The 23,030-nt window shown below is 47.6% G+C and overlaps 1 protein-coding gene across 3 annotated transcripts in view; it reads right to left on the bottom strand.

The window, feature by feature from the left end:
* The window catches only part of PNPLA7 (patatin like domain 7, lysophospholipase), a 137,552-nt gene that overhangs the window by 64,245 nt on the left and 50,277 nt on the right, over positions 1 to 23,030 (bottom strand). For all 3 annotated transcript variants that reach the window (XM_074609343.1, XM_074609344.1, XM_074609345.1), the window contains exons 19-21: positions 19,415 to 19,528; positions 5,942 to 6,002; positions 2,914 to 3,063 (exon numbers count right to left, since the gene is read on the bottom strand). In XM_074609343.1, coding sequence (XP_074465444.1) covers positions 2,914 to 3,063; positions 5,942 to 6,002; positions 19,415 to 19,528 — 325 coding nt within the window. The remainder of the gene's footprint in view (positions 1 to 2,913; positions 3,064 to 5,941; positions 6,003 to 19,414; positions 19,529 to 23,030) is intronic.

Raw genomic sequence — 23,030 nt, 5'->3', positions numbered from 1 at the left:
TTAATAAGATGAAAGCAGTTAAAAATTAACAAAAAAAAAAAATAAAAATAATCCTGTCAAAGGGATTAACCTCTAACCAGCTCCAACTCATAGCACTGCCAAGCAGCCTTCTAATGCCAGCTCCAGGAAAAGAAAAGCCATCCTCTAATCTCATTTTGCAGGTTCTGTCACAGCCCAGCCGGCATCCCGCGCACTCCCCAGGGACGCGGGGCAGCCTCAAGGGCTGCAGGAGCCGATACCTCCCGATGCTTCAACAACCATCACCCCATCGCTGCCCGACCTCTCCCGGTTTCTTCTGTCCTCTTGTCTCCAGCCTGCACCAAGGGGATTCTAGGCATCGCCGCAACATTCATCTAAGTTAACGTTAACAGGAAGAGTAAAGAATTTTCTAAAATAATACATCAAGTTGCAATAGAAAGCTAAACCCAACTGCTTCAGCCCCACACAAGCTCACCCAGGCCAAGGCCGCCCTCCACCGCTCTGGAACATAATTCAAGCCCAGAGCAATGAAACGACAGGGATCAAATGTTAAGTCAAGTGTTAAACGGCAACATCTGGCTACAATTTATAATTAAACAAAAACGTTTGTTCTAGAAAAACCAAAAGGATAAACAACAAAAATACGCTCACAGCAGCAAATCGACAGAGCAGAGCCCCTTATTGCCAGAATTAGGAACACAGGCACCGAGAGAGACTTCCTTAAGAGAAAGGTTTTCAATTAAGCCTCCTCAAGCATATTTAATAACACCTCTCATTTCCATAAATACGTTGAAGGTCTAATCAGAGTTCGCACCCAAACCCCAAGCGGTAATTAGCCAATTTGGAAGTCAGAAGCCGGGAAGCGCTCAGGTGGCAGCGGCACCAGGCTCCGACACACCAGCTGCTCCCCGAAACGAAACGAAATCCTTCCATGCACCCTTTCCACTTCCCCACATGCAAAACGGACCCAGTTCTAACGCTCAGGTGAACACCAAGACAATCTAAAAATAAACTGAAATGTTGCTTCACGAGGCTAACTTCACTACCTGTGTCGGTTTTGGATGCAAGAAGTCAGAAGAAAAATCATTCCAAAAAAAAAACCAGCCCCTTTCCTTACAGCAAAGCACCATCTGGCACATCGCTCCCAGCACTTCAAGGAATACCCGAACAATTTATAGCCATAGGATAAAGCAGAAAATACAAAAGCTACCCAAAAAAAAAAAAAAAACCAAAAAAAAAAAAAGAGAATGCTGCTTCTGCTAAGACAAAATACTAATAAAAAAAAAAAAAAGTCTGCATGAAGCATGAAAACCCCTCCGCACAGTATGGAAAGAGTATGGAAAAATGCCCAGCCAAGCATGGGCAGAAGGTTTGAAGGTTTTAACTCCTGTCTCAGGGCATCGCGGGGCTGAGCAAGCCAGAGGCGGGATGGAGAGGAGAGGCCGTCGAGTTGCTCTCCCAGCTGCGTTTTCACACCACACTCCCCTTCCCACCGCAGCCGGCTGCTCCGCTTTGGCGAGAACTTGGGCTGCCAGGGTTGTCTACTACCAGCTCCAGCTGCCAGGCACCAGCCAGGCGCCAGTTTAGGAAAAGAAAAGAGAAAGAGAAGGGTGAACGAGGAAAAGGCCAAGCGATCAAAACAAAACCCCTCGGTTGTTACGCTCTAGCTGCTGTCAACCAGCGCGGTTATTTTTATTCGGAATAGTCCATCTAGATACGCTAGTTTCTGTTTATTTACAGGCTCCCAGTGCTGTCACGCATCAAAACAAGCTGGCAGCAATCCATAAGAAGTACCCATTAGCAATACAGCTACGGCTGAGATCTCTGCTCCGTTACGGATGTAAAGTTTTTCTGCCGTCTCCAAATAAGAGGAATCTTCAAAAGCCCACAAACGAGTTCTCACTGTAACGCATCTCCGCCATAAGCCACACACAAATCCGTATTTCAAAAGGTTAAAGGGTTCAAGCATCAACAGCTTTTTTCTGTGCCTGCTCACCTGGAAGATTTTTTTTTTTAAGCAGAATAATAGCTGCCAGCTCCAGATACCCTTAAGGTCAAAAAGGAAATAACCAATAAAGGTAAGTGGTTATACCTCAAGCATCATGGAACTTGTACTTTTCGAAATAATAAGCCGTGAGATAGCAGACTAGCAATTCGTCAAAGGACTCCAGGAGATTTACTCAAGAGATCTGTGACAGCGTACGAGGACGAGAAGAGGATGTTCAGGAAATGTCAAACCGTAGTACCAAGCGTGAACTGAATCGTGAATTAAATACATGGTTTTTTTAGCAACCAGAACTTGCACACACAACTTGACCAACAGATAAAGCAATTAATGACTCAACCGTGAGCCGAATACGTTGTTTTGTGAGCTCAAGACACAAACAAGCTAGCAACAAATGGAAAATTATTTAAGTTTGGACTTCCAGTGCCAAACTGGATCTTCTCCACAAGCCTCTTCCATCAAGCCTTATGCTTACTGCTCACCGCGCTACGGCAGCGAAAGGAAACTGCCAGAGAAATCCTTTGCCAGGTGAAGCTGTAGAACTGAGGAAGCCTGAAAGACCCTCACACAGGAGAGAGAGAACCAGGGTCAGACGGAAACCGGTGGTGGGATGTGTCCACCAGAGTCTTAGGGGTGCTGATGGCAGCAAGGCGAGAGGCCAGACAGGCCGGACAGTATTTTTCAGTCATTAAGGCCATGAAATTTTCTGCTGAAATTAAATGGACATTAGGGATGGGGACAGAGAAGCAAGAGGTGATGCAAAAGGCTGCTCCTGAGCACTGCTGTGCCGCTACCCCCCGATGCAGCATGAATCCATCTCTGACTAATGACGGGTACCCGGCCGTACCCCTCTTAAAAAAAAAAAAAAAAATAATAAAAAAAAGCAGCGTTTATTTCCCGCGACACAGTAACATGTAAACACTTCTTACCCACAGCACTGAGAGCATGCTTGAGCTCCAGGGTAAAAGCCGTGAGTGGCACCTCTTCAGACACCGGCATAATGGCCACCGTGGAGAGATTGCTGGCAGGGTTTCCGGCGTCCCACTTGCTACCCGAGCTGTGCAATCCAAGAGGGTGTCCTGTACGAAAAGAAAAACAAACTGGCCGTCAGCCAGCCCAGAAAGCGAGGCGCCATCTCATTGCTTCCAATGGCCAGGCAGCCAGGGAAGCGCTGCTGAATCGCTTATCCCGAGACGAAGGTAACATCCTCCGTGTCACGTAAAAGAAAAGAGCTCCCACGTATTTCACTCGTAAGAGGATGAAGATCAGTTTCCACCGTGTTTGGCTGCTGACACAGCACGCGTGGGGAAAAGTCAGGCCATGGTAAAATATCTGGATGCCAGGAACAAATCAAATACAACATGCGCTTACCTGAGCTGTTAAGAAAAAGATAAAAAGGCACTTTGAATCACTTTGAACGGCCACAACTTTGGAACAGGCATCAATTTAGCCCATGAGAGGAATTAGCTTAACTACCAAAACCCCCAAACCTGTTGCCAGTATCAAAATATTCCAAAAACTGACATTCACTTTTTATGGTATCCCTGATCAAGGAAATAAAAGACCTGCTTTCAACAAAATCCCTATAGGGAATGTGTATCTCCACCTATTTTCACTCCTCTCCGAGATGGGAAAATGGGGAGCTTCACAGGGACGTGCTGAGGAGCATTGACATAAAATATGGAACCTCTGAAGTAGCTGCAAAGTAACCGTGGAAGCGTTTCCAACACAACATGGTACACTGAGTAAGGACAAAGAGCGTGGGCAGAGGAAAGCATTTTTTGACAGAAACACACGATGCATATGACAAAGATTAAGATCTTTCTAGATAGCTTAGAACAGGAAAAGATCGATCATAGGGGTGTTCAACAAACTCTTCGTTTTATTTTGATACTATCTCATTTCTCTTAAACCAAGCCTTCTCAGACAACCTTACTTTGCTGCTAATGCCTATCACAGAATCACAGAATCTTCATGGTTGGAAAGGACCCTTAAGATCATCGAGTCCAACCGAACAACCTACAATCTCTGCCCTTCTGAGCATGCCCTGAAGTGCCACATCTAGACGTTTCTTAAACACCTCTAGGGATGGTGACTCAACCCCCTCCCTGGGCAGGCTGTTCCAGTGCCTGACCACTCTTTCAGTAAAGTAATTCTTCCTCATATCTAATCTAAACCTCTCCTGCCACAGCTTCAGACCATTTCCTCTGGTCCTGTCATTATTCCCCTGGGAGAAGAGGCCAACACCCACCTCTCTACACCCTCCTTTCAGGGAGTTGTAGCGGGCAATGAGGTCTCCCCTCAGCCTCCTCTTCTCCAAGCTAAACATGCCCAGCTCCCTCAGCCTCTCCTCATATGCCCTGGTCTCCAGACCCCTCACCAGCCTGGTAGCTCTTCTCTGGACACGCTCCAGCACCTCAATGTCCCTCTTGTACAGAGGGCCCCAGAACTGGACACAGCACTCGAGGTGAGGCCTCACCAGTGCCGAATACAGAGGCACCATCACTTCCCTGCTCCTGCTGGCCACGCCATTCCTGATACAAGCCAGAATGCTGTTGGCCTTCTTGGCCACCTGGGCACACTGCTGGCTCATGTTAAGCTGGCCGTCCACCAGCACCCCCAGGTCAACTCGGCTCGAAGTACACAATGAACTTATTGTTACCTGAGTCAGGATTTAGTGTCCTGCTTAGCGCATTTCACCCACCAAAGGCCTAAGATGCACTACAAAGATGAATTCTTGAGACGGACACATGGGAACATTTGATGTACCATATGAAAACTCACTCAAAGTCTATACACAAGATTGACAGGACATCGCTGGACACAAAGAAATATCAGATAAACTTTTTTCAAACATACTCAGCGATTGAGTTACTCATTTCAAGTCTTCTAAAATAGCTCTGCACAGAACATTACATGGTTTTTCCACTCTTTTTGGGCGATCTTCAAGATATTCGTAGGTTCAAACGAGTTACACATCCCTGCTCAGCTCCTTCATCTCTGCCAGGCATTCCCTCCTCAGAACTTCAGTGACGAGTCTCTGATTGAACTCCTATTACTGTCACTCATCGTCCTCCCCTTTTCTCCAGCTCACACCTTTCCCAAGCAGCGCGGACTCTGCCCAAGGCCACAAAGGCATCTCAGCGCGCGCAAAAGCTTAAGTACAATTATCACCAGGGATTCATGCACAGCTGATTGCCTACAGAAAGGTGAGCACACGAAGAGTGGACTTTGAGACTCACCAAAACATGACAGCGGGCTACCTCACTTTCAGTCTCCTTGCAATATTTAAAAACAGCAAAAAAAGTAATTAAAAAAAAAAAAAAAGAAACACAAAACAACTCACAACAGCAAAGAACCCCACGACACCCTCGGGAGTTAACACGCATCTGTTTTCTTGTACAAGCTGCTCAAGAAATTTTGGAAAATTTCCTCCTACTCACTTCAATTCCATCAGTAAACAGACTTTGTTTTGCCTCTGCCACATACACAACGCTGAAGAACCAATCCACAGCAGCCCTGCCTGCAGACAACTCATTAGGAGAATGCAAATACAGCCGTATTAAGTCAGTCTATACGCAGATGCCACTCGGCAGGATGATCTGAGTCAGGTCTGTTATAGCTGCTATTTCCAATCCTCCCTTTGAGCTCTTCTCTTGCATTTTTGAATTGAAATCTCTTGAAATTTAAAGATTTCACTGCACATATGCAGCCGTACTTTTCTATCTCAACTGCAGATCGTTCCATTCCCACACTTACTTAGCCACGCTCCACCAAAAAAATAAAATGTACACACATATATATAATAAAATCACCATTCACTTGTGACAACAGCTAAAATATTTAGCGACGAACTCTCTTTTCAAGTATGCATTTTCTGTTTCCAGATTTAACGATGCAAATCTGGCTCCGAGGAAGCCCCAGCATCAATGGGAACCGTCCAGGAATGAGTCTTACCTCCCTGCTGAAGGCTGCCAAGAATCTTCTCGCCCAGCAAGTGAATAAGTCTAGTCACAACCTAGCGAGGGGAGAGAAAGAAAAAGAAAAGAAACAAACGTTCAGGCAGAATGTACTAAAAATAATGCATTTAAACAGACACTTTCAAACTTTTGTAAGACGTTATCTCCAGTTGAAGCATACAGAGACCAGGGTTTACAACCACAGCTTCTCTCCTGGCCGCAACGTGTGGCAACTCATCGTTTGTCTTAATTTCTTTTACCTTATTTTACTCTAGTCCGGAGAAACAAGAGAACAAAACAAAACTAAACTTCCCAGGGAAGTTATCAATGCCCCATCCCTGGAGGGGTTCAAGGCCAGGTTGGACGGGGCTTGGAGCAACCTGGGCTGGTGGGAGGTGTCCCTGCCCAGGGCAGGGGGTGGCACTGGGTGGGCTTTAAGGCCCCTTCCAACCCGAATCATTCTGTAAACTAAAAAAGGCAGTATTTAATTCTCTTTGGGAGCAAAAGGAAAAAAAAAATCCAATTCTTTTGGGAAAAAAGTCAAATTGCATTTTCAGTCCTCTTTTCCCTCTGCAGGGCGCTGGCACCTCTGGGTCTCTCTCCCTCCTCGGCAGCCGTCGCTCCCCTCCACCCTCTGTAGGTACTCAAGGCTCAAACAGGCTCAATTTGGGCTCAAACAGATCCTCCCCCCCACCCAGTCTTTCTTCCTCCTGACCCCCTGTTGAATTAGTCAGTGTTTACAGTAACCAATTTAAGACATCTTGAATAAAAGAGATAAATACACACTCTAAACTCCTGCAGAATCAGAACAAACCAAGCAGTCGCTTTCCCCTCCAGTCACGTTTGTGTGGCACCTCTGAAGGGACAGATTTTTCCCCAGCTTTTTTTTTTTTTTCCACCGGGACTTAACATGGATACAAACCAATATTCAGACAGCCGACCAGCTTATCTCCAACATTAACATCAGGAATTCCCAACAAGAGGCGCAGCAGAAGACTAATAATCACAACACCATGGAGCGACAGACTTGGAAAATGCATCTTTGATTCTGAAAAGCTCTGCGCGCACGCTTTACCAAATAAGAAAAGACACATTTAAATGCATTAAGAATTAACAGAGTAATTATCAGATACTCTCCCCCAGACAAATAATTCAAGGTCAAAATAACTCTAATCTTCGGGAGGACACAAAAAAAGAGACAAGAAAAGTTCTCCCAACTCGTAACAAGCCAAACAAGCAGCAGCAAACGGCTACATTGGATTCTGGAGAAAGACAGACACGCTGTTCCCGTAAGAACAAGCACTTCAGGATGTATCTTTCAAATAAAAGACTGAGTAAGCATCGAGGCAGGTCAGCATGCCCATCAGAATCATTGATATATCTTGCTTTAAAAAAAAAAATTAAATAAATTGCCCTAGACTATGAAACACCACAGCTTTGCCAGTAGTTTTACAGTGCCTGGAGGAGGAAGGGAGAAGAGCACACAGGTGGCTCCCAACACTGTGTGACCTAAAGGGGAGCGAGGAGTACGAGCTAATCATGGAACTGTTAGGGTTGGAAGGGACCTTAAAGATCATCTAGTTCCAACCCCCCTGCCATAGGCAGGGACACCTCCCACTAGATCAGGTTGTTCAGAGCCCCATCCAGCCTGGCCTTAAAAACTTCCAGGGATGGGGCTTCCACCCCCTCTCTGGGCAACCTGTTCCAGTGCCTCACCACCTTCATGGTGAAGAACTTCTTCCTAACGTCCAGTCTGAATCGACCCATCTCTAGTTTTAATCCATTCCCTCTAGTCCTACCCTTACCTGACATCCTAAAAAGCCCCTCCCCAGCTTTCTTGTAGGCCCCCTTAAGATACTGGTAGGCCACTATAAGGTCTCCTCGGAGCCTTCTTTTCTCCAGGCTGAACAACCCCAACTCGCTCACTCTGTCCTCATAGGAGAGGTGCTCCAGCCTCTGATCATCCTCGTGGCCCTTCTCTGGACACGCTCCAGCACGTCCATATCTCTCTTGTAGTAGGGGCTCCAGAATTGGACGCAGTACTCCAGGTGGGGTCTCACCGGAGCAGAGTAGAGGGGGAGAATCACCTCCCTCAACCTGCTGGCCATGCTTCTCCTGATGCAGCTCAGGATACGATTGGCTTTCTGGGCTGCTAGTGCACACTGACGGCTCATGTTGAGCCTCTCGTCCACCAGCACCCCCAAGTCCTTTTCTTCAGGCCTGCTCTCAAGCCAGTCGCTGCCCAGCCTGTATCGGTGCTTGGGATTGCCCTGACCCAGATGGAGGACCTTGCACTTGGTCTTGTTGAACTTCATGAGGTTGGCATGGGCCCACCTCTCCAGCCTGTCTAGGTCCCTCTGGATGGCATCCCTTCCCTCCAGCGTGTCAGCCGCCCCACACAGTTTGGTGTCGTCGGCAAGCTTGCTGAGGGTGCACTCTATGCCGCTCTCCATGTCGCTGACAAAGATGTTAAACAAGACCGGTCCCAGTACTGATCCTTGAGGGACTCCGCTTGTCACTGGCCTCCACTTGGACAGGGACCCATTGACAGCCACTCTTTGGGTGTGGCGTCAAGCCAGTTCTTTATCCACTGAATTGTCAGGCCATCAAAGCCGTATTTTAGCTTGGAGACCAGGATGTCATGCAGGACAGTGTCAAAGGCTTTGCTCAGGTCCAGGTAAACGACGTCAGTTGCTCATCAAAGTTATTTGAGCAATTTCTGTCCCACAGTCATCACTGTAAGTTCTTAAAGATGCCACATCAACCATCTCCTCAATGAGCCAATACCAACTTCTTTAACGTTTCTCTTACTTGCACCAATAGTGGACTCAACCACCCATACCTGCTTCGCTGAGAGCGCTGATATGGCACGGCCATGGAGCTAAGGAGCGATGGCGGAACGAGGGCAGCTCCAACTGCAGGCGAGCTTTCAGCCTCCTTCCTCATCCAGGAATCTCAAATGGGAGCTAAAATGCTTCCACATGTCCAAAGTACAACAAGACCTGACGATCACCCAGATGACTCATTACCACTTTAATAACGCCAAGATCTGCAGTTCTGGGATTCAATTAATCATTGAATCATGGTATGGTTTAGATTTGAAGGGGCCTTAAAGCCCATCCAGTGCCACCCCCTGCCCTGGGCAGGGACACCTCCCACCAGCCCAGGTTGCTCCAAGCCCCGTCCAACCTGGCCTTGAACCCCTCCAGGGATGGGGCAGCCACAGCTTCTCTGGGCAACCTGGGCCAGGGGCTCACCACTCTCAGGGGGAAAATGGCACTGGTGTAGTACTGAAAATTACCCCAACTAGAGGGAGCAGGGAGGGAAAGAGGGAATTCTTAATAAAAAAATATGAGACTGCCTCCCCTTCCCATGGGAGACAACCTGCCCCTCAAGAGTGTTCATACACCCAGCTCACGTGCCTTCACCCAACAACCCGTACCTGCACACCAGGGCTTTCCTTAAGCAGTTTTGGAAGGTGTTATGAACATTATACACTTCTGAACCACTTTAAACGTCAGAATTTTAATTACTTACTAAAACCATCTCCTGTATTTATAACTTTTTCTGCTCAGGAGAGCTCTAGCTAAGTTAAAGAAAATGTCCAAGGTTAATGACGGAACTAAGAATAGAACCTATTGGTCTCATTTTCCAGTTGGCTGCTCCTGTTACCAGGAAATATTATTTGTCTTGTTTGCTAGAGCAAACCTTACAGCCTTGGTACATATAGATATGGAAAAATTATTTCCCTGGTGACTTTGTAAGACAAGCAAATTGCTAACCATAACGGGATGAGTCACTCTGTCGCAGTCATGGCAACGTCGAAGGAACATCAATTTGGGATCAGAGCTAAGAACTGGCCTGAAATTTCCTTGGAGTTTTATATTATGTACCTTAAATTTTCTTTCACAAAAAAGCAATGTGTTTCTTTAAAAAAAAAAAAAGACCTGTCCATCCGTCTGAGGGAGAAGCCAACACAAATCACATCTCATCATCGACAACAGACCCAAGCTTCAATCGCTGACCCACCCCCACGATTGTGCAGAGCAGCTCTCCCCAATTCAGTCCAACTGGGAGGATTAAAAAGAGATCGCCCTTCGGGTTTCCAAATCCCTTTATTCTAAGCCCTCCAGGAACAGGGCACCAGAAGAAGGAGCAGCACAGCTCGATGGAACCCAAGGGACGCTGAGAAGGAAGCCAGGGGAGCAGGGCTGGACCTGGGTGGCATGGAGGGGGCTGCTTTAGCCTGGGGAGGGGAGGAGGAGGAGGAAGCAGAAATTAGCCCTGGGGCTGGGAGGGCTTGGATCGGGATTGCAGGGAAAACTGAAGAGTTATTCCAAGTACGCCTGGAAGAGAGAGAGGCAGGAGAAAGGCAGGTAACGGGGCACTGGCAGGCAGGTCCCTCAGCACAGACCCCTGGGCAGGGGATTCAGCAGTCACTTATTCCCCCCCTACTTATTTCACTTCATCACAGGCTGGCAGGGACCTCTGGAGATCATCTCCAACCCCCGGCCAGAGCAGGGTCACCCAGAGCAGGTGGCACAGGAACGCCTCCAGGCGGGGTTGGAATGTCTCCAGAGACGGAGACTCCCCCACCTCTCTGGGCAGCCTGTGCCAGGGCTCTGCCACCCTCACAGCAAAGAAGTTCCTCCTCATGTTGAGGTGGAATTTCTGGTGTTCCAGTTTGTGCCGGTTGCTCCTTGTCCTGTCACCGAGCACCACTATTTAGCCGTATTTCATAGGAAAAGCTCTGGAATTGGCAGTGAGGGTTTGGGCAGAGGGGGAAGGCAGGAGCTCTGGCAGCACTGCTGGGAAAACCAGATTTAGCTGGAAGAAACGCTGAGTTTTCAATCCTTTGGAGGTGCCACCCAGCCTCCACCACTGCCCGCAGCACAGCTGAGCCAGCGATGGGCTGGGTACTGGTTTTCCACAAGCAGGCAGGAATTCCAGCCCCTCGTCCCCGCAAACGCCCGCCTTTCCCAGCGCGGTGCCAGAAGAGCGCTTCCCAGACATCCCTACACGCAAAACCGTCTCATTGCTGCGGCGTCACCGTCGCCCAGGGCTAGACAGCCTTCACAGCACAGCGGGAAGCGCCTGCTCTGCTCATCCCTCCGGCGCATCCTGGATTTCACAGCCTCCTCCAGCGCCCCGCAGACACCCCCCATCCTCCCCGGGCACCGCCCCCCCCACAGCCCAGGCCATCCGGATTTAAGGTTTGAAGAAGAATCCGCACTGCAAAAAGCCATCGAGTCGGAACGCAGGTTTATCCCAGAACAGCGGGAGGTTTCCACATTAGACGAGAATCATCAGTTGCCTGCGAAGTAAATGCAATTTTTTGACCCCTTGTACTAGGGATGGAGCCAAACTTGTTTCAGTTTGTGAGGAAGTTGGATCTATATTTATCGTCCCTCGCGATTAGAAACCGCGCTCGCGGTGAGTGGATCCTGCTCGGTTAATCACAGTTAATCACCTCAACCACTAACGAGGACCAGAGACATCGATGAGGTGTTTCTCTTGTGAGCAGAGCGGCGCCGCTGAAACTGCCACGGCGCAGGGAAAACGTGTCCCTGTGCCGCAGAGCACAGTCCTGTCCTGCCCCCGCTGCCACCGCCGGCTGGGCAATGGCTTGGAAAGGTCACCGGGCTTCGCCAGCAGCCTCAATATCCACCTCCAGGGACTGGGAGCGCCAGCTTGGGCTCTGGAGATGGGGATCCTGCCTGGGTTGTGAAGGCAAGGATGTCAATGGACCAAAAAAACCCAACCCAAACCCCCCAAACAAAGAAAAAAAACCAACAAATAACCCAAAGCAAACAAATATTCACTTTCCTGAGCTTATGCAAAAGGACAGGAAGAAGAAAACTAACCTTACAGGGCTAAAAAAAAAAAACCTGAATATTTCTCTACCTCAAAAGCTACTTGGGATTCCAGGTGCCTCAGTACCGTTCCCCAAAAGCCCTGAAGCCTCTCCCGCTCGCGCGGACCCTCTGCAACTATAAATTCATCAAACCTGGCCCAGAGCAGGACATTCGGTCGAGACAAACATTTTGCAAGGGAAATAAAACGTTGCTCCTCCTCCTTCCACCTCCTCGCCTTCTCAGACTAACGCACCAGAACACTCCGTGAAGGGCAGAGCAGGACGTAGAGTGTTTCCCTTTGCGAGACGGCGTGAGCGAGCGCTCTGCTCAGCACAATTCCACCCCTCTGACCCGGCTCACCGCTCACCACCCCATCTACCTGGAAATCTGTCATCTTCCCGGCTGTTTCCGAACCGCCTCCATCCCCAGTCAGACCCCGTCCAGCCCCCAGCAGCCTCCAACCCCCCTGGCTCCCCCCATGCCCCCCATAGAGCTACCAAGATGCTGAGGGGACTGGAACACCTCTCTTATGGAGAAAGGCTGAGGGACTTGGGTCTCTTCAGTCTGGAAAAAAGACGACTGAGGGGGGATCTTATCAACGCTGATAAATACTGAAAGGGGGGGTGTCAGGAGGACGGGGCCAGGCTCTGCTCAGTGGTGCCCGGGGACAGGACAGGGGGTAACGGGCACAAACTTGAGCATGGGAAGTTCCATCTCAACATGAGGAGGAACTTCTTTGCTGTGAGGGTGGCAGAGCCCTGGCACAGGCTGCCCAGAGAGGTGGGGGAGTCTCCGTCTCTGGAGACATTCCACCCCCGCCTGGAGGCGTTCCTGTGCCACCTGCTCTGGGTGACCCTGCTCTGGCCGGGGGTGGGACTGGGTGATCTCCAGAGGTCGCTGCCAACCCCGGCCAGTCTGGGATTCTGTGATACCAAAGGGGAAACTGCTTCTGCTGCAGAGAAGGCTCTGGGAAACCATTCATTTTCCCTCTGTTTTAACTGATGTTAAACTGCTCAACAGACCTGCAGCCTCTGCATTGCAGGGCGAGGAAGAAACTTCGCATTCCCCAGGGGAGTGTATTCGCCTGCTTTAGGATGACTAATTTCGGTTTCAAAACAAACGTCCTTCAGCGATGGGGCCGGGCAGGGCGACAGCTCGGTGTCCAGCGACGCTGCCGAGGTCCGGCTGCCTCAGCTCCCGGGTGCTGGATCCCGAGCACCGCCTGCTTCACAGCTACCAGAATTCCCACACCAAGTCGTTCATTTAGGCGGTTTATTTCCTATAATTCTTTAAAATACTTCAACCTATTATCCACACCCAGCTGATCTTCCAAGGCCAGGTTCTAGTTAAAGCTTTTGTCCCTATTCCACTGTGAAACTTAACAGCGGCTTTCCAATAAGCCCTTTTGACAGCGATTTTCACGAGAATTCAGTTGTGAAATACTTCCCTATGGATATTTATTTCATTCTGGGAAGAGTACGGATTGCTTGGCAAATTGACTATCTGCTAATAGATAACAACGGTACCAAACAAAGATTTTTCCCATCTTAGCTAACTTTCAACAAAGCTGATTTAGAGAAATCACAAAATCTGCACCAACATCCAAATGCACAGCAACAACTAAGTGATGTGAAAGGTACCGGGTAGCACAAATCCATCGCTATTAGAAGAGGAGGGACATAAGAACAAACCCAAAACAACACATTCATCAACCCTGCCCCGCGCTGCGGAGGTTCAGGTTTAATCGTACGCTATTTTAAATCTAAGGAACCAGCTGCCGTGAGAGACAGTGAAGGGCCGGGCAGCGCCGTCCCCTCTCGCCGGTGCCTTCGTGCAGGTCCCGGCTTTAGGAAAGCAGCGCTGGGTAAAGCAGGCAGGGAGCAGCCCGACGTGCCCGTCTGCACCCTGTACAGCCAGCGGATACGCAGCCCCGCAAATCCAAACGTGCTTTTCCTTCCAAGCCTGCTCCGATCCTCTCCAGCGGATCCTCTGACATCACCCAGATCCGAGAGACCACTATTCTCACACTCAACAGGACGGCTTGCGGGTCAGCCAAGTACTTTCTGTACTCTGAAGTTTAAAAATAAAATACTTAATAGTTAAGCCTTTAAAACTTCAAATCAGTCATCCAATAGGCCACCTCTAAATTAAATATGTTAAATAACAATTTATTGCCACCTTCATAGCAGGACATTATAAACCTTCACATACATAAGTGATTTAGTTAAAGGAGACGTAAGAGGGCTTTCTACCACACTGAGATCCAACGTGAATAAGCAAGTGTGGAAAAACAGGGCTGCCAAGGGTTTTCTATTCTACGAAGCAAATGAAATTGGGGTAAAATAGCAATAACAGCCATTTTATCCATACAAATTCACATAAAAGCAGGTTCGTTTCTGTGGAGCTCGTCCAGGAGTTGCCATTATTCTGCAGCAGGTTTCTTGAGGTTTTTTTTGGAGGGACAAGGGAGGAGGAGAGGGAAATTAGATCACCAACTTGAATAAAACCATGGGGTTATTGAAGCTTTGCACAGCCCCAGCTCAGATGAAACACTCTGCTTGTCACAGAACCCGGCAGCTTCGCAAGGGGGCTCCGATGAAAACTCCGGGCGGTTTGAGACCCGCCGTGACAAAGCGCATCTTAAACCCTCGCTCGCCACAATTTCTGGCACCTTTACAAACGCCGCTAACGCGCACGGAAGAACTGAAGCTTTATCCAGGGGCTGTTTGAGCTTCTAATGCTTGTGATCAATTGTGTCTTGAAGAACATCAGCCCTGCATCACTGCCGTGACTGAGCTCGTGCTCCCGCCGGCCTCGCGTCGGGCGGCCACAGCCCCCGGCCACGCTCCCACCGAACCCTCTCTCCTTTTCACATCCCCTTCTCCTACAGTCAAGGAAAACTTTTTTCAGTGGGCCGTGAGGACGAATGCAGAAAAATCTAGAAGCGTGGCCTCTCCTGACCTATTCCACAGCGTCACGTGGAGCTGAAACGAGGTGATACACAATACACCCAGAGCCGGAGGGAGCGCAGCGGCGAGCTCCCGCGCAGGGCTGACAACCCTCGGGAAGGCTCCAGCCACTGCAGAAAAGCCCTGGTTAAAATCCGCGTACAGAGAGAGCAGGGCTCGCTGCTCAAGCTGGTTCTGAATGTATTTAAACCCCAAGGGCAGACTTAGAGAATTAAAAGAAGGACGCAGGAAAAACTCAGTATTTTCTAGCAGGCATTTCCAGCACGCAAACGCTTGTCTTGCACATCACCCCCCCACAGCTCCGCAGCAATTTCTCACTGCGATTTCCATCAGCTACAGCAGGTCTAAATTTCAAGTTAGAATTAAAAATAAAAAAATTAAAAAAACCAACCAACAAACCAAAAGCAATCTCAGCTCAGCAGAGGCAAAGCTGCTCTACGAAACGCGATCCAAGCTCTACACTGATGTTAGAACATCTCCGGAATCTGTTCACAAATTCTGCGCTCTCGCTACTGCTTCGAAACCGCTTTGCGGTGCCAAAAATCGTGAGCTGATTCTCTGTCCTACTTTTCTGAACTGAAGGCAGGGATGAAAATAGAAAGAATCAATTCCCTTTTGCTCCCGCAGCTCTGGAAAGCCGCAGACGGCACCAGAAGCAGCGGGGCCGTCGGAGCAGCAAACGCTCCGGCTGGCCGAGTGCCCCGACGGCTCTACGGGGGAGCTGCGGCCCCCGGGCAGGAGCGCCCAGAAAACCAGGGAGAAGTTTGGCACTGTGGACGGCTTCCGATTGGGAACGTCCAGGATGGCATACCAGAGTGACTCCCAGATGGGATGCTTTACTGAGAAGCCAGGAGATGTGGATGTGACTTCTGCAAACCGAGCAGGATCTACAAGTCAACATCTGCCACTTCTGGGCACACACTCTGAAATTTTGGCTGGTACTTATAACTGAGATGAGCTTCCCCATGCTCACCCGTCTGTTTCAGCCCACACAATAACAGCGGCTACAGCACGTCCCACCAAAGACCCCAGCAGACCAGTACCCTGCCCGACAGGACCGCAGCCGATGCCCAGGGGAGGGGACAAACCAGGGCGAGCGCTCGGTGCTTCCCCGGGCAGCAGCTGCCCATTTGTACATCACAGCTCAAGAACCTGAATTACTGTACGGACTAATAGAGCGTGATTTCCCTCATTCGATGCTGTTCTCATCAGCAAGTACCACCCACGTTTACCATTTTCCTACCCATCGGGTAATAGTTTCTTACGGCGCATTCCAGAGTTGGATCCCTTTCTGGACCATCTACAAACATGTCACGACTGTACGCGTGATGAAGTATGCTGGATGGAGGCTCTCCGCTAACTCCTCGAATTAAAGGGCTTTTTGCCCTTGACAAGAAATAGTACATCTCCGGGGTAACTAATTGAGAGGGTAATTCCGTCTCGGGAACTGCCTGGTTCTTGGCCATTAGGGCACACGCTATTGACTGCCAAGAGGAAGATCCCAACAAAGCCGTTCTCCCTGGCATGGGGATCCTCTGAACTAAGAGAACATTTCACCTGACTCAGGGGGACAAGCACCAATGTTTGACCCCTGTTCCACCCAGTGAGACTCCGGTTAACTGACCCTTCCTGACAGCAAGTGTTTGACAGAGGCAGAGTTGCTTTTTTCCCCTGTTTTCTTAAAAGACGTTTCTCTACTTTGCAGAGGACTAAGAGGGAGATTCCCCCCCCCTCGGCATGCTGCTGAATCACAAGCCAGCTCTTGCTACCTAGTCAATTATTTCAAAACTATGGCACCTGCTATCCCTTCATTACTTTATTACTTCTGGTTGGATGGGGAAAACAACATCATAAATCCGGTGGATACATCACTCTCCTAGAATAACAGGAGAGAAAACAGGACCGGGAGAATTCATCCGGCCCATCCCTCTGCTCAGCACTAGGCACTACCTCAAACACAATTTTTTAAGAGGTTATAAAAACGAGTAACAATCTTTTAGCCTTTCTAGAGAGTAGAATCAGCTTTTTCTTAATATCCAACCGCTGCAATGTCAGGACACTACCATTTGCCATGCCGGTATGGCGAGCAGCCGATGCCCCGGCTATTAGAAGACAACTCTATACATCTGAAAATAGCTACCGTGTTTTCCCTTCACCTTTCACAGTCTTTTTGCCTCTATAGATAAATATTTCTAAACACCAGTCAGCCGCCTTTTTGTCCTCTCGACTCTCTTCATTTGGTCTGTCTCTTCCTTCAGACGCGCTGCCACTGGTACTGAAGCTTTTCCAATATCAGGGAGAATGCAAGGATTTCTTCACTCCAGAAAACATTCTGTTGACATCGTTATTTTTTTTCTCAACTGTATGACATCGTTCGGGCACGGTCAGCTTTTGATCCTCCAATGCCTGGTTTCTTCTTCTAAGAACCAGCTACCCAGACCCTTTTCTGTGTGCAGTTCATTAGTTCCCAGCTCAAAACCTTCTCCCCAGGACACTCCTTTAACTTGAAACTTGATTTTGTACTTTCTACTTGACTTCAAACTGTCTGCCCTATTGTTTTCCTCCGTCACCTCAATTTCCCCTCACTTCTGTCCTTCCTCTCTTATCTGATGGACCAAACGCACAAAAAGAGAAGACACAAGAACTTTGAGATCATATTAAAAAAAAAATAAATAAATACTTTATCTTAGGTTCTTAAGCCAGTCTGGCAGCATTAACCACACAAATCACCTACTTAAAGTCTATCTCACACTCCTCTTTCTATTTCTAATGCCTGTTCTAAAATAATCCGATAGTAAGCTCTCACATTTTTGATACCAGTTTAACCTTTATTTAGAATTTGGAGATCTCAAACAGCAGCAAGGATGTGTTTTTCTAACAACCTTTTTTGCAACACGTTTCCTTAAAAGTTCTATTTTGGCATTTTGTTTCATTGCAACTAATTAGCCAAACTACACGCACGTCCAGAGAAAACCAATTCCATATTAAAAAGGCCAGGAATTTGAGGCTGACGGGCTGATGGGAAGACATTTGAATTCTATTACAAATAAATGTTTTGAGTTGCACTAGAAATGTAACACTCGAGCTCAACTTTAACTGCAAAGCAAAAAGATTTACGTCTCCACAGAGAGCACGCGTAAGTTTTGCCAACTGATAGAATAGGAAACGGGAAGCGAGAGAAAGGAGGCGCTGAAATCCGTTCTTGCCCCAGAAAAGAAGGCAGGATTACAGCGCTGGTCTGCACAAAGGCTGTGTTCAAGGCATTGCTAAATATGACGTGTTCGGTGCTTCCCAGTAATTTACAGTTTAAATGTTTGCCAGTAACATTTAAAAATCATCCCCCATGTAAGGAAAAAGGTGGTTTTAAATCCCACCCGGCTCATTTCCTCACGCCCTGACCAGTCACGAGGACCGGGACAGGAGAAAGAACAACCCAAGGGAGGACGGCAGCCTGGCGGGACCCGGCGGTGGCTGGTGAGGCACAGAGGTTACACGCTGCCACCAGCTCCTACATCGGGGCAGGAAATCTCCGCCGCACGGAGAACAGCGGAATCAGAGGAGTATTCAAGAGAGCCCCAGAGAACGGGAGCGCCTCGACAACCCCCAACACAAGTTCAGAAACCCTTAAGCAAAAATAACGCTTACAGGGAAAGCCCGAAGATTATTTCTCATTGACAGCGCTTCTGAACGCGTAGCGCAATGAGGAAATTACCCTAGCAATAACACAGACAGAACCCCACAGGTTGGGGTTTTTTTGACATGAGAATGCGTGAATAGAGGCTTTGTATTATACAGTTAAAAAAAAAAAATCAAAAATGTTTTTGTGGGTCCCAGGAAGGCAAAAGAATACAAGTATTTTAATTAGGTTTATTACTTTTGCAGGTATTTTTAAGAAATCTGGTAAAATAAGTATATGTCTTAAAGACAGCAAAAAGAAAAAAATCAGAAATAATCTGAAGTAAGAGCATTAAAGAATTGCCTTTAAGGCTAGTGCAATGATTTAGTGCTTAGTATAATGTCCCTAATGTACTTAGGGACAAAAGAATTAAATTTCAAGTCCGTCAGTCTCCAGCTTTGCAGGAGAGAGGTATAATGTCAAGGGAATTAAAGAAGATGGATGAGTTGATGGATTCAAAGGGAGCGATCTGAGTCTTCAGGACACAGACGGGCCTGGTGGCTGCAGAACGAGGACTGAGCCTGAAACGCAAGGAAAAGGAAACCCAACCCCCAAATATCAACGCTCTGGAAACCCGGGTACATCTACCCAAGTGCTGACTTCCAGTCCCAGTGAGCAAAACAACCAAATAACAACGTTTTAAAGGGATTTTAGAAGTCAAACTTTCATTCGCTATCAATAGCACTAAGTGATTTCCGCTTTGCTAAATATGCATTTCCTGCATTTAGCATGAACTTCTTCCAGAGACACACAACAGCCCTGCAATAAAAGATGCTCTAATGGATGAGAAGATACAGGAAGAGAAGCTGGTGGAAGTCTGGTATAGATCAGCTCAGGCAGACAAACAGAGCAAAATGTTTTCTCAGCGGGCATCAATCATACAAAAAACCCAGAGGACTCGATGCTAACAGAGAGCTTCAGCTCCTCAGACGTCTTTTGAGATAGACAGAAAATACTTTTAATTTTCTTACCTGGGGGAATTTGCGTTTGATGGATGTCAGTGCTCCCTCTGGGAGCTTGGCAAGTTCCGAATCTCTGACTGCGTGTACCGTCGTGGCTCTAGGCTGATGGGTTAACGCCTCTACCTGAAAGAGTACAGAGCCCAAACATTAGAGATCGCTCACAACATGTTGCAAAAAAATCAAATGTCAGGACGAAGAAACAGAACCATTCCCAAGAACCGGGCCGTCGTACTTGTTGCTCACAGACATAGAAAACAGAACGCTCTTTTCCCTAGGGCCGCTTCCTAGGGCAGGTGCGTCCATCGCAGCCAGCGCGTCCATCGCAGCCAGCGCCGGCGTCTCTCGGACCCGTATCTCCCCGGCACACGCTCTGCCCTCGGACCGGACCAGTTTCTCCCCAGCTGGGACGGGCAGCACCGGGCAGACAGTGTTACCGGAGACGCTTCTGCCTGAGCTTTCGCACGCTCTCGCCCACACGGCGCATCTCTGGAGCGAGGGTAAGAACCGCTCTTAATGCGTGCCAGAACAACAGCCAGAGACACGCAACGGACTCATTTATCACAGCACTCGCATCTTTTAATCCATCAGTTTTAATTGTGATAAAGCCATCTAAGAGAGAGAGAAAAACCCACTTCCCTACTGCTCTTCCCTTTCTTTTTTCCCCAATGCCACCCTGGAACGCTGCCATTTTACTCTCAGAAGCTAAATACCGGCAACCTTGAAATAATCAAGACTTCCTAAAAATTAAAGAAAAGGATGAGCAGCAAATCAACATATTTTGGCCAGAAGTGAGTTTTGCTTTTCTAGCAGGTTTTGGTTTTCATGTTGTTGGGTTTTTTTTTTGTTTTTTTTTAACATATGCACGTGCATCTGTGCTACCTGAACAGGAAAACGCGGGACAGGACGCGCCTACCTAAGAGCGCCCAATTATTTCACCTAGAAACATTGATTTTATTGAGAGCAGAAGTTTAAAGATGAAAATGATGATGCAATCAACATTAATACAGAGATATTCTCCTTCACGGAGAGAACCTGACACAACAGAAACAAAACCGGGTTCTAAAAGCCCCCTCTGCAAAATGCATGCACCCCCCCAAGCCCCGGCTGCTCGGGCGTGAAACACAGAAATCAAATTCCCCAGTGAAATATCTTCACACGCTTAATGAGATCTCCTGCCGGGCGAGATGGCGTCATTCAGAGCTCAGGCGTGAGCGACAACATTTAATTGCTTAGAAACAGGTCGGTGCTCAGTTTTGCAGGTTTTAGCAATGGGCAACGTTTGCCGGGCTTGAAATCCATCCATCGGTCCTCTCGGGGGAAAAAACAAACAGTTGTCGCTGCAGTGGCTGTAATTACTGAGGTTAAAATGGAAACAAAAAAAATCCTCACTCTAACTGCATTTTATGGACACTTAGAATCTTCATTTTAAGTTTTCCAGTAGAAAAAGAAACAGAAAATATATCTGTTTATAATTGTTCATTTTGTTTTGAGGTTGGGGGGTTTGATGGGTTTTGGGTTGGTTTTTGGTGCGGTTTGTTGTTGGTTTTGTTTGTTTTTTTTCCAGAATTCATTCCAAAGCTTATGTTTACGGCAAATTCCAAGGCGAGCAATGCTGTTATTATAGAACCAGCGGCTCAGCCACACCAGAAGTTAACGCAACGTACGTAACGCCCCGCACAACGCTGGGCTGTGCCAGGGGCCCAGGCGTCGGCTTCTGCCCACACTACAAGAAAAATTAAGACGCAACTCCATGACCCCACTTCCAACAAGAGCGCGTTCCTGGAAGACGACATGTGCACAAAATGCACAATTCAGGCAGCCAGAACAGCTAGATCTCAAAAACTGGCAATTAGTCCAGAAAGCTGAGCTCAGGCTGCCAACATTAACTCCAGCTCGTCCAGAAGAGTTCCACCAACACCAACTGCGACGCACAAAATAACACCCAAGTAAATTGAAAGTGAGAACACTTTGCAAGACCTGGCCTTTGGGTTTTCTTCAGGTGCCAGGGATGTTTTCTTATGTAATCACATTTTAAAATAATTATATGGAGGCGGGGTGGGGGGGGGGGGAGGTCACGCCACCTTTGTACACACAGTTACGGAGAAACGAGTCCCCTTTAGGTTCCCCAAATGGTTGTATCCTAGCTCCTGTTTTATCTCTCGCCCCTATTGCCAGCTTTTTATCGCAGTTTTTGGCTCTGTAATTTAGCTTCCTTATCCTGAAAGCAGGTTAAGAGTTTCAGTTGTTAAAATAAAACGTTTCTTCTCTCCAGTCATCGCCCGACTGAGTTTAATTTGTATAAAGAAGAAAAACACTCCAACTGCCTAACATCCTTTTCCACTCTTTTTGTGATATACGAGTGCATAAAATCAACTGTGCTCCAAAGGGCTCACAAGTCTTTCAGAAAAGATGAGATCTGTAAAAAAGAGAATTAAATTTTAACTTTAAAACAAAGCCTCAGGGATTTTTTTTTTTTTTTCCTCCAAACGCTGACTTTGTCTTTTCGAATCGTTCCCTAGGCAGATTGGGGCAGAGGAGATGGAGACCTTGTTCAGAACGTCCTGCATGAGGAGCCATCCAAGTCTCTGGAGCAAGTGGCATTTCCACCACCACCAGTGTTACGGACCCCCACAATTGCAGGGCATTTGATGAATGTAATTCCCAAACGGTTACAGAAACCCGATCTTGTACTACTCTTACATACCGGTACTGTACAAGTCCTGCCATTAGCTTTGATATTTTCATGCAAATATGCCCCGGTATTCCAGCATGGAAAATATCTGGGTCCCAGACACTCTACACCAAGAAATTCCAATTTTGCTTTCCCCTTGGATATTATCATCTCAGCTCCAAATCTCTATTCTTATTAGTTATCCCAAACTATTCATAAAATAATTCCTTTTTGCTGGACGCGAGAGGGCTCTCATTGAACATTTGGACCATAGATTCATGGAATCATCTAGGTTGGATGAGACCTTTAACATAATCAAGTCCAACCATCAACCCACCACCGCCAAAACCACCACTAACCATGTCCCTCAGCCCCACGTCTGCCCGGCTTTTAAATACCTCCAGGGATGGTGATTCCACCACTGCCCTGGGCAGCCTGGACCATCAGTAGGATTATTCCCAATCTTCGCTACATTCTCACCTCTCCCCTCTTTACACCCTGTGGTTAAAAAGCCGCCTTTGCACCACTTTTGGCTTTTCTGCACGTGGGAATCTGCCAAATCAAATAGATATTTGGCTATTCTCACCCTTTTTAGAGGTGAAAAACATTCTAACACTGAGTCATAGCTCTCCCCTGTAAATTATACTTTTCTTCTTTGTATTTATTCTTAATAAACCGTTTGAGACATCATCTATTCGGAGTTTTCTCTTCTTGCTTAGAAAAAAGAAGTTTCATGCAACATGAGTACTTAAAATTGTTCTACTCTTAAGCCACGCTCAAACCCTTTGGCTCCCCTGTCCAGTGAACCTTTGGAACAAGTTTTCTTATTTTTCCATGTTTGTAAGTAGTACAAGGCTTAAAGATCTAGCTTGAACTTTAATACGAATAAAATCCACCCGCAATCAGATGATGAACCCCGTAAGGTTATTTCTTTGGTTGTAAACCCCAAATTTA

Source organism: Larus michahellis, chromosome 15 (assembly GCF_964199755.1).
Source record: "Larus michahellis chromosome 15, bLarMic1.1, whole genome shotgun sequence".
NCBI lineage: Eukaryota > Metazoa > Chordata > Aves > Charadriiformes > Laridae > Larus > Larus michahellis.
Note: the sequence above shows the minus strand (reverse complement) of the source record. Positions and strands in the feature narration are given on the sequence as shown.